The sequence below is a fragment of the Gobius niger genome (genome assembly GCF_951799975.1).
Source record: "Gobius niger genome assembly, chromosome: 4".
NCBI lineage: Eukaryota > Metazoa > Chordata > Actinopteri > Gobiiformes > Gobiidae > Gobius > Gobius niger.
The window spans coordinates 941,656-957,693 of NC_136855.1; the positions used below are offsets into that span (position 1 = coordinate 941,656).

General features: G+C 36.4%; 1 protein-coding gene across 3 annotated transcripts in view; it reads left to right on the top strand.

Annotated features, from left to right (window-relative positions):
• The window catches only part of map2k5 (mitogen-activated protein kinase kinase 5), a 118,777-nt gene that overhangs the window by 21,118 nt on the left and 81,621 nt on the right, over positions 1–16,038 (top strand). For all 3 annotated transcript variants that reach the window (XM_079555118.1, XM_079555119.1, XM_079555120.1), the window contains 3 exons: positions 1,419–1,486; positions 6,301–6,349; positions 13,461–13,525. In XM_079555118.1, coding sequence (XP_079411244.1) covers positions 1,419–1,486; positions 6,301–6,349; positions 13,461–13,525 — 182 coding nt within the window. The remainder of the gene's footprint in view (positions 1–1,418; positions 1,487–6,300; positions 6,350–13,460; positions 13,526–16,038) is intronic.

The window sequence follows — 16,038 nt, forward strand, 5'->3', positions numbered from 1 at the left end:
TGGCTGACAGTTGCTAACCAGTAGCATGCTAACGCCTTGAGCAGCTTAAACACTGACTCAGACTGAGACTCTGTTTACATGACAAACTAAAAATCACAGAGAAAGGTTTTCTGTCCCTCTTCGATGTGTTCATTTAGTCTTCAGAGTGAAGCAGAGCTTTAGTAAATCCTGCTGTAGCTCCACAGACAGAGATTTGCTGGTTTCTTCACATAAACGTGCGTCTCCGGGGCCGAGTTTTTACTGTTTTGAGCAATGATTACGAGAACATAAAAATGCCGCTGTCGATCAGCTGTGTTTCATTTTCATCCAGAGTAGAGATATTGTTCATGTACCTGATGTAGTACTGCATAATTGTACTTCGGTGTTCAAAATGGCCGCCGGAACTATACGTGATGTCATTGGAAACACATGTACAGTATATAGTGACTGCAGATCAAACAAACATGATCCTCCTGAGGTGACCTCTGATTGGCCGCAGCTAAAGGAAGCGAGGCTCGTTCTGATTGGACAACATGTCTGTCACTCAAACGGAGAAGGAGCAAAAATAACAAACCTCAGCCCTTTGTGGTTCAGTTAGCGCAGCAGGCTAAAGGCTAACCGTGCCGCCATGTTCCAAAGTTTGTTCATCATTGTTTTGTTTCTTGATTAAATGTAACAATCCTGACTATAAGTAACCGGCCTGAACTCTTCAATAACCTCCTCCTCCTGAGTTCTGTGATCCGCCATGAAGCCCCGTCAGACGCCGAAGCCGCTGCTAATTACCGCGGGTTAAATGACTTGACACCTTTTTGTCGTCATCGATAATACACCGCGCGTCTCCATTTGTATGATCCGTCATCGCTTTTCTCTCCCGCCAAGGACGAGCCGTTAAAAAGATGTTTTTCCTCCGGTATAATATCAAAGTAATTGGCACATTAAGCGTTATGTGCCATTGAAATTAGGTCTTCCTGGGCTCTAATTAAGCCGAGAATCCCTGCGCTTTACCAGACCCCGCGCGGCGGCCTTTTGACCTCAATTAAACGAGTTATTTTTAGTATTTAGCGTTTACAGGCGTCTCCGTGTTCAGGATCTGGGCTGAGCCGGAGTCTTCGGAGTAAACATGCGTTATTATAGATGTAAATGGTCCCCCGTGATACGCTTTGATCCTGCTCATCATTCCCCGTCGCCAATTTATCGTCAATTCCCGGTTTAACGGCGGGTCCCGCTTTCGGCCGCCGCCTGCTCGCCTTCCTCCTCTTCCTCTCCCCGCTCCCACAAAAGCCAATTAACCCCGGGGCCGAAGCGAGCGCCGGCGTTTTGTTCTCGTTCATTAGGTGGTCCGCTCGCCGCCCGCCCTGCCCGCCCGTGCACACGCGTCCACTTAGCTCGTGCCAAAGCAGAGGCTGGTGAACGTGTGCTTTTGTTTTGTGAACCTGCAGGTCAACACGCGGCCGAGTCCAGCCAACGACTGCGCTCAGACGGTTCCCAACGCCGCGGCCAACAACAGGTGAGCGGCCGGGGGGTCACACGGGGCTCGGGGGGTGAATGCTAAAATAATCAGATTTTCCGGACACAAGTCGGTCTGGAGAATAAGCCAAAGAAACATAAACCGGTACAAGCAACAACATTGTGAAAGCATATATTTTGATTATGACAGGGCTGATACCACATGTTTGTGCTCGTACTCATTAACCTCTTAACTCCCGCCTGAACCGAGAGCATTTTCTCCAGTTCAGCTTTACCCAAATCCTGTAGGCCAGTGTAACGCCTCGTTTGAAAGCTAAGACCTACAAAACTAAATTGATCTTTTTCCTCACATCATCAGATTTTTTTTCATCACTTTTTTTGTTGGGCAGTCGTCCAGTGTTAATTTCGTCGACTAAAATATTTAGTCTTAATTTTAGTCAAAGTGATATTTTTGTGACTAAAATTGGACTAAAACTAAATTAAAAGTTTCTCATGAGACTAAAACTGTGACTAAAATGTCCAGATATTTTAGTCGACTAAAATAAGACTAAATAAAAGTGAAAAGGAGAGACTAAAATCATCCAAACTTGTATTGAGCGTCTGAAAGAGCCTCAGATCATGTAAATTCTCTGCCAAAGGATCAGCTCTGAGCTTTGTTCATGTGGAGCAGCTCCATGAAGCAGAGGAACAACATTAAATATGATTATAATCAATATTATCAATGCAAAGTCCACTCAATTAGTCTTAAATTTAGTCCACTAAATTGACATGCAATTTTAGTCGACTAAATTGACATGCAATTTTAGTCGACTAAAACTAGACTAAAATTGAAAAGATTTTTTCGACTAAATCTCGACTAAAATTACATTACATTTTAGTCAAAAGACTAAAACTAAATTAAGATATATTGTTGTCAAAATTAACACTGCAGGCATCTCATTTTCGTCAAAGACTTTTTCGTCCATTTTTTCCTCAATATTTCGTCAATTTTTTCTCACTTTTTTCACATTTTCCTCCTTGTTTTCGTCTCTGTTTTTTTTTGCTATTTTCACACCTTTTTTCAGAAGCTTTTGGATTGGGGTAAAGCTGGAGAAAATGTGCTTGGTTCAGGTGGGAGTTAAGGGGTTAATGAGGTCCCGATGCCTCCTGCCGTGTGTCCGGCGCTCCTACAGGAGCAGCTCCACTGAGGAGACAAAATAACAACAAACAAATCCAATATTCCACATAGAGCTGACTTTATTACAGACGACACTCCCTAAACCAGAGTCTGAGCTGGAGCTAATGTTGTACATAACATACAGGCTTTTTATTTTTATTTATTTTATTTTATTTATTTGACAGGGACATATACAGGAGCATTAATCAGCATATGAAAAGATGCTTTGTACCAGACTTTAGCCCTTGGAGCTAATTTCCATCTGCCGTCCCCGAGACAGACAATTACAAAACTCTACAAAAAACATAAAAAAATACAGTTCATAATATTTACAGACAGTATTTACATTTTATATACAATTTTTAAAAAGTACATTTTATTAAAGGGAAAACTTGTTCCTCTATAGTCTAAACCCACCCCTACCCTTCTCAAATGTCAAATTTAAATGTTGCTAATGTTGCTAACTCGAGGCTAGCAGTTCGTTTTCTGCCCAGGTTCTTATTCATCTGAAAAACTAACCCAGAGACTAAAAAGTCGTCAGAAAATCCTGAATAAAGAGACACAGCATGTTTATATTGAGCCAAAATGAGCAAAACAATGAAAATGCTGAAGCTACTGGATAAGTTACTACACTGTAAACCCAAATTAGTAATCATTACTAAAGCCGCGCATGGTAAGTGATTGCACTGGGATGTCTAGTTTTTACAAAATCCAAAACCTAACAAATCAAGCTCTGTTCACGTAAAGTCTTGTGTCCAAGATAATTCATAACTAAAGAACTCAAGCTTTTAAAACAAATGTTTACGAGTAATCAACTCCACCATTACCCGTGTATATTAGTAATCATTATACATGTTTATCATTTTTTATTTCTCATGTTTATGAGTATTTATGCATCATATTCATGAGAATTTATTACCCTTGTTTGTTAGAATTATTAAATGTTAAATTAATTTGTTTTACATTACACAATAATAGACTGTATATCCGTTGTTTCTTACATAAAGACAATTTCATTTTATTTTCACATTTTTTTGTTAAAAATAGTGCAATAGTAACATTTTAAACATTTAAATGTAAGTATTCCAGTCTTCTGTTACCAATAAGCAAAGCGTTACACATTTTTAACATTAATATAAAACAAAATCTGAGTACATCATTTACATCTTTAATGTGGTCAAAAGACTATGGAACCCAGGAATGGCTTAGACAGGTAAACATTTTAACTCACTTCACATTTTAATGAATTGTGTACTGCTGAATATATTTGTAGCCACCTTTTAAAATACAAACAACAAACTTCTAGCTGCTAAATAAATTTTCAAAACACCAAACTTTTTGTTGACCTTTTCTGTCCAGCCAAAAAAATAGGACTGGCACTATTTTACATAAGTGATAGATTTTTCAGTGTTTGAAGTCTCTGCTTTAAAAAAAATACCTGTTGAATGAACTGGAGGGTATTTCAGATTTTCATGGGGTAGTTTAGGTGGAGTCCATATGTGAGTTCAAAAAGGAGGCAGACAGCTTCTGGCAGGGTCGTCAGCTTTTCCACAACTTTGCCCTCAATGATGACTTTCAGGCTCGCTGGGTGAAGATCTGATGTTGAGGGAGAGGCATCTTCTGGATTCACCAACAAGATCCCAACGTCCATTTGGCCAAAGCACTCATCACCGTCCTAAAGATAAACACAAAATATTGCCAGAAATATAACCATTAGTGAAAAAAAATTACTCAGCTACAACAGACCACCATTAAGAGTTACAAGAACAGGAACTAGTTAAAGACGACCTGTGAGGTGTCTAAGGGTGCGGTTTCATATAGCAAGCAGGTGGCAGATACTTCAAATTGTTTGCAATCATTATTAATTTTGGTTATGTCGAAAGGTTATCTCGCTTTTTGTTTTGTGTTAAATTAAGAATATTTATGGACTGGCTGGAGCTCCTAACGAAGGCTTATTTTGGCTTGTTAAATTTAGACAATGAATGTCAAATTATTAAAGATGCACATTACAAACTAAATGTATACTTACAAAGCTAGATTTGAAGAACTCAGTGATTGTCTCAGAGTCGGTGATGAAGTCCTCTCAGTGAAACTGTTCTTTGTTTCCCAGAGGGATCCAGTGACTGTAAGACAGAAAGCATGATACTTTAAAAGAAAAAGTAGTATCTCATACACTCCAACAGAGACACAAACATACAAGACCATTTGTGCTTTGTTGTGTTGTCCCGATTATAAAGTGTTACCTGCATTTGCTGCAAAAGCTGTGCCAAATGTTGACAATTTCCCACAATCCTTTGGAATTCCAGATAAATGTAAAAAAGAAGAAGAAAGAAGTTAGTGTGCTGTACAACTAGAGAGCAAATGACCATACAGAATAGTTATGTATACCTGCTCAGTACTAAAGAGTGCAGACCAGGTCCCCACTCACAGCACCACTCTCTATTGGGGAAGATTCTGTGGGTCTGGTTTCCAGTGTCAGTTCTAGTGCATCAGCTTCAGTAAAGATGGCCCTCATGGTCCTTTTCTCAGGTGCCGTCATCTAGAGGAAAGAAGTCACATCAGATTTTGCATTATGTATGTAAGGAGAACTCTTCACTTGTATGAATGCTTTTATGCTAAAGCAAAATGCATGGCAACAGCGCCAGGAATCACTGTTTGCACTGTTCCCTGTCTGTCAAAGTTACGAAAAATGTAAAGCATGTAATAAATGACTCTGTACACAACAGCAAGCTAACATTACCGATGGCTTTAGCATTAGCCGTTGTCTGTTGGTGGCAGTAAGCCTTATGTTCACTACAAGCACTTTTCAGTCACAAAAGAAAAGAAAACTACAAAGGACTCTCAGATATGATTGACTTATAACACAGGTTAGGGCTAAATTGGGAGGTTGACATTGTCTTACGTACATGTGTACGTCAAAAATGTTACTTCACTAAGTAAGTTGAAATATTATGCTGCTAACGATACCAAATGTGTGCACTTACCATGCGTTGATAAACTATTATGAACCAGACTGCCGTTGATTCCTCCCTTCATCTCATAAGCTCTGGTACTTTCGATCTGCAGCCAACAGTCTGAAGAGGCGTGCTCCTGTTTGAATTCACCGGTGAAGCCCCTCCCCAAATCGGTAAAAACATGTAAATGTGAGGTATCTCTGCTCAGAGTCATTAGTATAGCAAATACTCATTTTAAGTAGTTTACAATTCACATTTGGTTTAGTAATGATCCCGCCTTTTGTAAAATAATGAAAAGATTAGTAATTATAGCTTAACTTATTATGTGAAAGAAAATTTGGGTTTACAGTGTATAAACACAGGAGAAAATCCACACGGAGCTGAAGTAAAGGAGAAAAGAGAGCATTTATCTGCAGTAATAAGTAACATCTCAATACTATTGTTAAATACAAATACATAAATGAATAAAGCACAAGCACTGAGGAGCTTTAGGACACGAGCTGCTCTGTCTGTGAAAGACAGAGACATAAAAATAAATAAAATCTGTTCAATTCTGATATAACTTCTTTTAAAAGTGTCGTACTCGTATCAGTTTTAGATAAAGTGGTATCGGTGTGTCCTAGAAATATGTCTTTCTTCTTCAGATTTACTTTGTCTCTTTATGAATCTGCTCTGAATCCAGATTTAATAATAATATATCTCTAAAGTGAGAGTGACCTGATGCTCCTGATCTTTTTGTTCCAGTTTAAAGAAATCCTCGGCTGAGCTGAAGAGGATCCTCTCCAATGGACAGGTGACTCCAACACATCTGTCGTTTTCAGACTTCCAGATGTTGAATCCACCTCTGCCCTGGCCGTGTCTGAGCCTGTGAAAGCATCACTGATAAACGTGTTAATAATGCTGACGGCAGACCATGTTTTAAAGGTTACTTATTATGCTGAGATAAATGGAAGCCCAGAGCACAGGCGTGAATAGATTTTAACGAACGTGAGATGCTTTGTGCTTCGTTATCGTTAATGTTCGGCGCTGATTTACTGTGTTTTTAAGTTTGTTTTATTTTCTTTAACCTCTTCACTCCGAGCGCGTGTTCTCCTGTTTTTCAATACGCCAAATCTAAAAGCAAAATAGAGACGAAATCAAGGATGAACAGGCAGCAACAAAAGGACAAAAGAGGAGACGGAAAAGTAACAATAACACAATAAAAAAGACACAAGAACACGACTGAACATGTGACAAAAATGCAATGAAAACTGAACTCAAAAAAGCAACGAAAAAGCTACAAAAACATGACAGAAAAACTACAAAAACATGACAGAAAAACTACAAAAACATGACAGAAAAACAACAGAAAAACTACAAAAACATGACAGAAAAACTACAAAAACATGACAGTAAAACTACAAAAACATGACAGAAAAACAACAGAAAAACAACAAAAACATGACAGAAAAACAACAGAAAAACTACAAAAACATGACAGAAAAACTACAAAAACATGACAGAAAAACTACAAAAACATGACAGTAAAACTACAAAAACATGACAGAAAAACAACAGAAAAACTACAAAAACATGACAGAAAAACAACAAACATAACGTGACAAAAAGTTCCCATCAGTTATGCAGATCACATGAGAAGCTTTTAGATTTGGATAAAGGAGAAAATGTGTTTGGTTAAAGTGGGGGTTAAGTGGCCTTAGACTGACTTTATTTATGTATTTATAAATACATATAAAGACAGTCTGGAGTTGTGGTAATAGGATTCAATTTCCAAACTGAGGCTGGAGGCGGGGCTAACGATCGCAGAGTGAACCAATCAAACACAAAGCGACCAAGGCTTTGTGTTCGCGTCCTCCGCCATGATTGTTTGTCGTCCACACGTGCGGTGGAGTAAATGTTCTGGTGAAAGTCCTCAGAAAAGCTCATTTCAAACAGAAGAAAGGGCACTATGGTTACAGGAGGAGCACTGATGTTTGATGGAAATCCTGGCGTGGAAGATGACGCTCCGTTAAGTCCCGCCTCCCGTGCTGTGATTGGCCCACACGATGCACGATAATCAGCCATCTTCATTATGTCACTTACAAACATAAAGGCTGTGTCCGAATGTCCACCCTAGTCCCTAACCCCTTATTCACTACATAGGCCCGCACTATATAGTCACTATACAGTCACTGATTCTGTTGGCGATTCGGAAGCAAGCCACTACTTTCTCCGCGCTGCGTTTAAACATTTTTTTTAATCTGAATTTATTTATTGTTACAAACGTTTATTTTATGAAACAGAACGACTGTTTTGGCACTTTTACAGGCGTTACTATCATCACAAAAAAAAAAACACTCCAGCGTTAGCTCAAAGACCTGCCGAAAGTCGGTCAGAGCCCAGTGTCTGAACACCAGCCGATTGAGAGACTACATCTGCTAAAACTCGCTAAACTCCGGGAATAAAGTATTTCTGTGATAAAAACCAAACTCATGAGACAGTGGAATATTTATGGATTAATACGAGTCAGATACGCTTTAGTTCACACGGATTTTACATGAATGACTTGGATTATTGGAGAAGAAGCTATCGGTCATTGAATAGCTCGAGCTAAAGGTTAGCAGCTAACGTTAGCATCTTTTCACCGTAAATGTTTATATTTAGGTTGTTTATTCATGAGAAACACAAACACACGACTGAAACAGCTGATTTACTTCAGTCGTGTTGTTTAGTTCAAAGACCTGTCTCTGTCAGGCTCTTCTCCCACTCTCCCAGTGCATTGTGGTCTATATTGACCCGTTTAATGACCATCGATGATCACTACTTTTCCAGATGCATTGTGGGAAATTTCGAGTGCACGACTTTTTTCTCTCTGGACATTCGGACACCCCTACAAAATGGCGTGAGCACTATATAGTGACTATATAGTGACTATATAGTGACTATATAGTCACTATATAGTGACTATATAGGGAATAGTGTGGACATTCGGACACAGCCAAAGAGTCCAGAAACCCACTTGCATTTGAGTCAGGTGACACCGAGCCCCGCCCCTCGATTACATAACCATGTGTGCTTTTATGTACAAATAATTCACACAATCTCCTTTTTATTTACACTTTACGCTGATCATAGATTAATAATAATTATTCTGCCTTTACTAGTGTATCAACTAGCTCCACAGATAGCGAACAGTCTCCAATAAAATACCAGGAAGCGTCTTGCTGTTTTTGACGTAGATTTACTAAAGGACCGTAAAACTGTCACATACAGAAACACAATGGGTGCATATTACAATCTCATCTGGTCAAACATACATTGAAAATATAAATTAAGCTCAGAGATAATCTAAACCCCAAAACGACCTCATTTGCGAGCGATTAGCACGATGCTAACATACATGGGAAAACCCATAGGGATGCTAACGAAATTAGCGCCTAATTTATTCTTGGAAATCACGAATTGGAAACTTACTAAAACTACTAAATTTGGTGTCTAATGGAAGCTAACATCAATATAATCTTAATACTTACTGACAGATATTTGTGTAGAGCCAGATTGAAAAGTACAGGCTGGAACACTGGAGTTTAGAGAGACTGTTTTCAATGCTTGGAACATTACTGAACTACGGACGCATCAAGAGGACAAAATATACAAAGCTCAAAACACAAATAACAGTTCCCACAAGGGGGCAGTGCAATAATTGTCCCCCCAAAAGACAACAACAAAACCAAACGATCTATGAAGGCGATGAAACCTGCAGGATGAAACATGTATGTAGTAAACTCTACAGTGGCCTAATATCATTTCATGGCATCAGTAATTGTTTACATTTGTCAAATCTTAATCTCCTTGAGCTGGTCCTATCGAGCGTTTGTTTCTGCTTTAAGACTGTGTGTGTGAGTGTTTTCGGGGGCTCTGTTTGCTCTGTTTGCTCTGCAGCTTCACCATTATAAGAGCTCGTTCTCCAGCCCTGATTAGACCTGACTGTCCCAGGGCCGACCGCTCCCTGATACAAAGTGCCTTTAGATTCTCCAGGGCCTGGTCTGGTCTCTGTGTGACTCAGTACTTAACGAGTCCAGGAGACAATTACTCCAGCCGCCTCTGAGTTTACTCACTAACACAGCCGCTAATACAGCCGTGTCCTCTGTCCTCTGCGCCTCACTCTGCGCCTCACTCTGCGCCTCACTCTGCGTTAGGGCTGCTCGATTATTGAAAAAATAATAATCACGATTATTTTTGTCATAATTGAAATCACGATTATTCAAACGATTATTTGTTGCCTTTAAAAAAAATCCATCAAAAAAGTGACAAAAATCCATCAAAAAAGTGACAAAAATCCATCAAAAAAAGGACAAAAATCCATCAAAAAAAGGACAAAAATCCATCAAAAAAAGGACAAAAATCCATCAAAAAAGTGACAAAAATCCATCAAAAAAATGACAAAAATCCATCAAAAAAGTGACAAAAATCCATTAAAAAAAAAGCTAAAAAATCCATCAAAAAAGTGACAAAAATCCATCAAAAAAGTGACAAAAATCCATCAAAAAAGTGACAAAAATCCATCAAAAAAGTGACAAAAATCCATTAAAAAAAGCCAAAAATCCATCAAAAAAGTGACAAAAATCCATCAAAAAAGTGACAAAAATCCAGCAAAAAAGTGACAAAAATCCAGCAAAAAAGTGACAAAAATCCAGCAAAAAAGTGACAAAAATCCAGCAAAAAAGTGACAAAAATCCAGCAAAAAAGTGACAAAAATCCAGCAAAAAAGTGACAAAAATCCAGCAAAAAAGTGACAAAAATCCATCAAAAAAAGAAAAAAATCCAGCAAAAAAGTGACAAAAATCCATCAAAAAAGTGACAAAAATCCATCAAAAAAAGAAAAAAATCCAGCAAAAAAGTGACAAAAATCCATCAAAAAAGTGACAAAAATCCATCAAAAAAAGAAAAAAATCCAGCAAAAAAGTGACAAAAATCCATCAAAAAAGTGACAAAAATCCATCAAAAAAAGAAAAAAATCCAGCAAAAAAGTGACAAAAATCCATCAAAAAAGTGACAAAAATCCATCAAAAAAGTGACAAAAATCCATCAAAAAAAGGACAAAAATCCATCAAAAAAGTGACAAAAATCCATCAAAAAAAGAAAAAAATCCAGCAAAAAAGTGACAAAAATCCATCAAAAAAGTGACAAAAATCCATCAAAAAAGTGACAAAAATCCATCAAAAAAAGGACAAAAATCCATCAAAAAAGTGACAAAAATCCAGCAAAAAAGTGACAAAAATCCAGCAAAAAAGTGACAAAAATCCATCAAAAAAGTGACAAAAATCCATCAAAAAAAGTGACAAAAATCCAGCAAAAAAAGGACAAAAATCCATCAAAAAAGTGACAAAAATCCATCAAAAAAGTGACAAAAATCCATCAAAAAAATGACAAAAATCCATCAAAAAAGAGACAAAAATCCATCAAAAAAGTGACAAAAATCCATCAAAAAAGTGACAAAAATCCATCAAAAAAGTGACAAAAATCCATCAAAAAAAGGACAAAAATCCATCAAAAAAAGAAAAAAATCCAGCAAAAAAGTGACAAAAATCCATCAAAAAAGTGACAAAAATCCATCAAAAAAAGAAAAAAATCCAGCAAAAAAGTGACAAAAATCCATCAAAAAAGTGACAAAAATCCATCAAAAAAGTGACAAAAATCCAGCAAAAAAAGGACAAAAATCCATCAAAAAAGTGACAAAAATCCATCAAAAAAGTGACAAAAATCCAGCAAAAAAAGGACAAAAATCCAGCAAAAAAGTGACAAAAATCCATCAAAAAAAGAAAAAAATCCAGCAAAAAAGTGACAAAAATCCATCAAAAAAGTGACAAAAATCCATCAAAAAAAGGACAAAAATCCATCAAAAAAGAGACAAAAATCCATCAAAAAAGTGACAAAAATCCATCAAAAAAGTGACAAAAATCCATCAAAAAAGTGACAAAAATCCATCAAAAAAAGGACAAAAATCCATCAAAAAAAGAAAAAAATCCAGCAAAAAAGTGACAAAAATCCATCAAAAAATAAAAAAATCCAGCAAAACAGTGACAAAAATCCATCAAAAAAGTGACAAAAATCCATCAAAAAAAGGAAAAAAATCCATCAAAAAAGTGACAAAAATCCATTAAAAAAAAGCCAAAAATCCAGCAAAAAAGTGACAAAAATCCATCAAAAAAGTGACAAAAATCCATCAAAAAAGTGACAAAAATCCATCAAAAAAAGGACAAAAATCCATCAAAAAAAGAAAAAAATCCATCAAAAAAGTGACAAAAATCCATCAAAAAAAGGACAAAAATCCATCAAAAAAGTGACAAAAATCCATCAAAAAAAGGAAAAAAATCCATCAAAAAAGTGACAAAAATCCATCAAAAAAGTGACAAAAATCCATCAAAAAAGTGATAAAAATCCATTAAAAAAGTGACGAAAATCCATCAAAAAAAGAAAAAAATCCATCAAAAAAGTGACAAAAATCCATCAAAAAAGTGACAAAAATCCATCAAAAAAAGGACAAAAATCCATCAAAAAAGGACAAAAATCCATCAAAAAAAGGACAAAAATCCATCAAAAAAGTGACAAAAATCCATCAAAAAAAGGACAAAAATCCATCAAAAAAAGGACAAAAATCCATCAAAAAAGTGACAAAAATCCATTAAAAAAAAGCCAAAAATCCATCAAAAAAGTGACAAAAATCCATCAAAAAAGTGACAAAAATCCATCAAAAAAAGAAAAAAATCCATCAAAAAAGTGACAAAAATCCATTTAAAAAAAAGCAAAAAATCCATCAAAAAAGCAAAAAATCCATCAAAAAAGTGACAAAAATCCATCAAAAAAGAAAAAAATCCAGCAAAAAAGTGACAAAAATCCATCAAAAAAAGAAAAAAATCCATCAAAAAAGTGACAAAAATCCATTAAAAAAAAAGCAAAAAATCCATCAAAAAAGTGACAAAAATCCATCAAAAAAGTGACAAAAATCCAGCAAAAAAGTGACAAAAATCCAGCAAAAAAGTGACAAAAATCCAGCAAAAAAGTGACAAAAATCTAAAAATAAAAAAATAAAAATGTGGAAAAAAAAATTGAAAACAAAAAAATTAAAAAAAAATAGAAAAAAAAAATATTATAATCGATTTTTTGCGATTATGCTAATTTTGTAATCGTTTACTGTTGTAATCGAAATCGTTATCGAATTTCGATTAATTGCACGGCCCTACTCTGCGCCTCACTCCTCCTGGACTCACACATTTTAACAGCGTACCGGTTTGTTTCAGCCGACATCGATAATCTCCTCACGCCGATCCAGAAACGAACCCGCCCCTGCTCCTCGTCTGAGGTCTGACGCCTCGTGAAGGAAATACCGAGTGTCCGGAGCGGTTTAAAAGCCCTAACACAGCGCGATGTGGGGCTTTAAAGCGTTTACTGGCCTCTCTGTGGGGTTTATTTTACTGCGTGTTGTCCAGGTTTTATGAGTGACGACTTGAACTGCCTCTCGTCAAACTCTGCGTCTCCCGAACAATGGAGCTTTTATCAGTATCGATCTGGTTTCTGTTCTCGCCTCAGAGTTCACCTCAAAGCATTTGACTTGTTCATATTGTAATGTGACGGGTTAACGCCTCGTAACAATCAGGGCGACATCAGCAGTGATTCATAATGATAAGATGAGGAGCGACTGCAGGAGCCCTGGGACTCCCTCATGGCCCATTGGTACAGGACGGATTATACAACATGTGTGTGTATATGGGTATTTGTATTGTTTCTTTCTGAAATGTTTCTGATTGATTTGTTTGAAACAGGTCTCTCTTGTACATTAAGGGGCATTAAAAGCTTCACATTGGAGTTTCTGCCTCTTCAGATTGAAAACACGGAGCTTAAGTTTGTGTCTCTGCTGCTTCCAGATAAACGCTCAGGACATCGAGTACCAAGAGCAGCTCGGCCACGGGAACGGAGGAACGGTTTACAAGTAAGTGCTCTACATTTAGTTTAAACTCACCGTCCTCAGGTTCAGGAATGTGACGTCAGGGGGTTTTGTATTACAGTTATAATGGTCTTGATATAAAAGTTTAACATAAATCTGAAGCGCTGGGTTTGGCCTGACAGTTTGTGTGATCGCCCAGATTATCTTCATTTATCAATACAATAGTTTCATTATTGTTCAGTGGTTGTTCTTAACCTCTTAACTCCCGCCTGAACCGAGAGGATCTTTTTCCTCACGTCATCAGATTTTTTTTTCCATCATTTTTTTGTTGGGTATTCAACTCATTTTTGTAACTTTTTTGTCATTTTTTCATCAATTTTTTATCACATTTTTGTCACATTTTTGTCATTTTTTGGTAATTTTTTGGTCAATTTTTTGTAATTTTTTTGTCAAATTTTTATCATATTTTTGTCACATTTTTGTCATTTTTTGGTCATTTTTTGGTAATTTTTTGGTCACATTTTTGTCATTTTTTGGTCAATTTTTTATCCAATTTTTATCATTTTTTTTATCACATTTTTGTCATTTTTGTCACATATTTGGCATTTTTTTCGTCCATTTTTATCACATTTTTACTTTAATTTTTTGTCATTTTTTGGTCAAATTTTTGTATTTTTTATTAAATGTTTATCACATTTTTGTCATTTTTTGTCACATTTTTGACTTTTTAAATTAATTTCTTGTGACATTTTTGCCACTTTTTTGTCACATTTCCATCATTGTTTTCGTCTCAGTTTTGTTGCTATTTTTAACAGCTTTTTTCCAGAAGCTTTTGGATTGGGGTAAAGCCAAACTGGAGAAAATGTGCTCGGTTCAGGTGGGAGTTAAGGGGTTAAAGCTCCTCTCAGCCACTCCCTTTGCCGGACCGGCTTGGTTGCATTCCCACATTGCATCACCAGATGTGCCGCCTTCACTTTGTACTGCTGAAGAAGACGAGCGCTGCACCTCCCCCGCCTCACGGGACAAAAAAACAAATATTACAGATACTCATGTAAATACAAAGTAAACCATACACGTGCTGTGGTCTGACTGATCCAGTGCTGCTGTGGGATATCGGGAATCTGTTCCAAATATCTGATACGGATTCTTTTTAAACACAACTTTCAGCGACTAAATGGAAGTGAATATAAACCTGCTGCACCTCTTTTTGAAGAATCGCTGAGTTCGCTCTAACCTCCATGAACATCATTTCCAGCGTCGCGCAGAATATCGTCTGCATCTAATGGAGGCTGTGCCTGAGTAAACTAAAGTAACAGAATAATATGTCCACTGTAGAAGGAGGGTTAGCGCTAGATCGTCTGCTCCGGAGGGACGGTCTGCTGTGAAAACGTGAGATATCATGACACAAATTAAGGTTAGGGCCAGGGAAATGGTTAACCTCTTAACTCCCGCCTGAACCGCGAGAGGATCTTTTTCCTCACGTCATCACTTTTTTTTCCCAACATTTTTTTGTTGGGTGTTCAACTCATTTTTGTAAATTTTTTGTCATTTTTAATCACATTTTTGTCATTTTTTCGTCACTTTTTTCGTCCATTTTTAATCAATTTTTTGTCACATTTTTGTCACTTTTTTCGTCCATTTTTTGTCACATTTTTTGTCACTTTTTTGGTCACTTTTTTGGTCACTTTTTTGTATTTTTTTGTCATTTTTATCACATTTTTGTCATTTTTTCTTCACTTTTTTCGTCCATTTTTAATCAATTTTTTGTCACATTTTTTCGTCACTTTTTTCGTCCATTTTTAATCCATTTTTTGTCACATTTTTGTCACTTTTTTCGTCCACTTTTTGTCACATTTTTTGTCACATTTTTTGTCACTTTTTTGGTCACTTTTTTGGTCACTTTTTTGTATTTTTTTGTCATTTTTATCACATTTTTGTCATTTTTTCTTCACTTTTTTCGTCCATTTTTAATCAATTTTTTGTCACATTTTTTCGTCACTTTTTTCGTCCATTTTTAATCCATTTTTTGTCACATTTTTGTCACTTTTTTCGTCCACTTTTTGTCACATTTTTTGTCACATTTTTTGTCACTTTTTTGGTCACTTTTTTGGTCACTTTTTTGTATTTTTTTGTCATTTTTATCACATTTTTGTCATTTTTTCTTCACTTTTTTCGTCCATTTTTAATCAATTTTTTGTCACATTTTTTCGTCACTTTTTTCGTCCATTTTTAATCCATTTTTTGTCACATTTTTGTCACTTTTTTCGTCCACTTTTTGTCACATTTTTTGTCACTTTTTTGTATTTTTTTTGTCATTTTTATCACATTTTTTGACACTTTTTCATACATTTTTCGTCACTTTTTTTGTCACATTTCCATCATTGTTTTGTTGCTATTTTCACAGCTTTTTTCCCCAGAAGCTTTTGGATTGGGGTAAAGCCAAACTGGAGAAAATGTGCTCGGTTCAGGTGGGAGTTAAGGGGTTAACCTTAAGGATTAGGATTATTTGTATTTTTAGACAAACTCGCAGCAGACCGTCCCTCCGGAGCAGACGATCT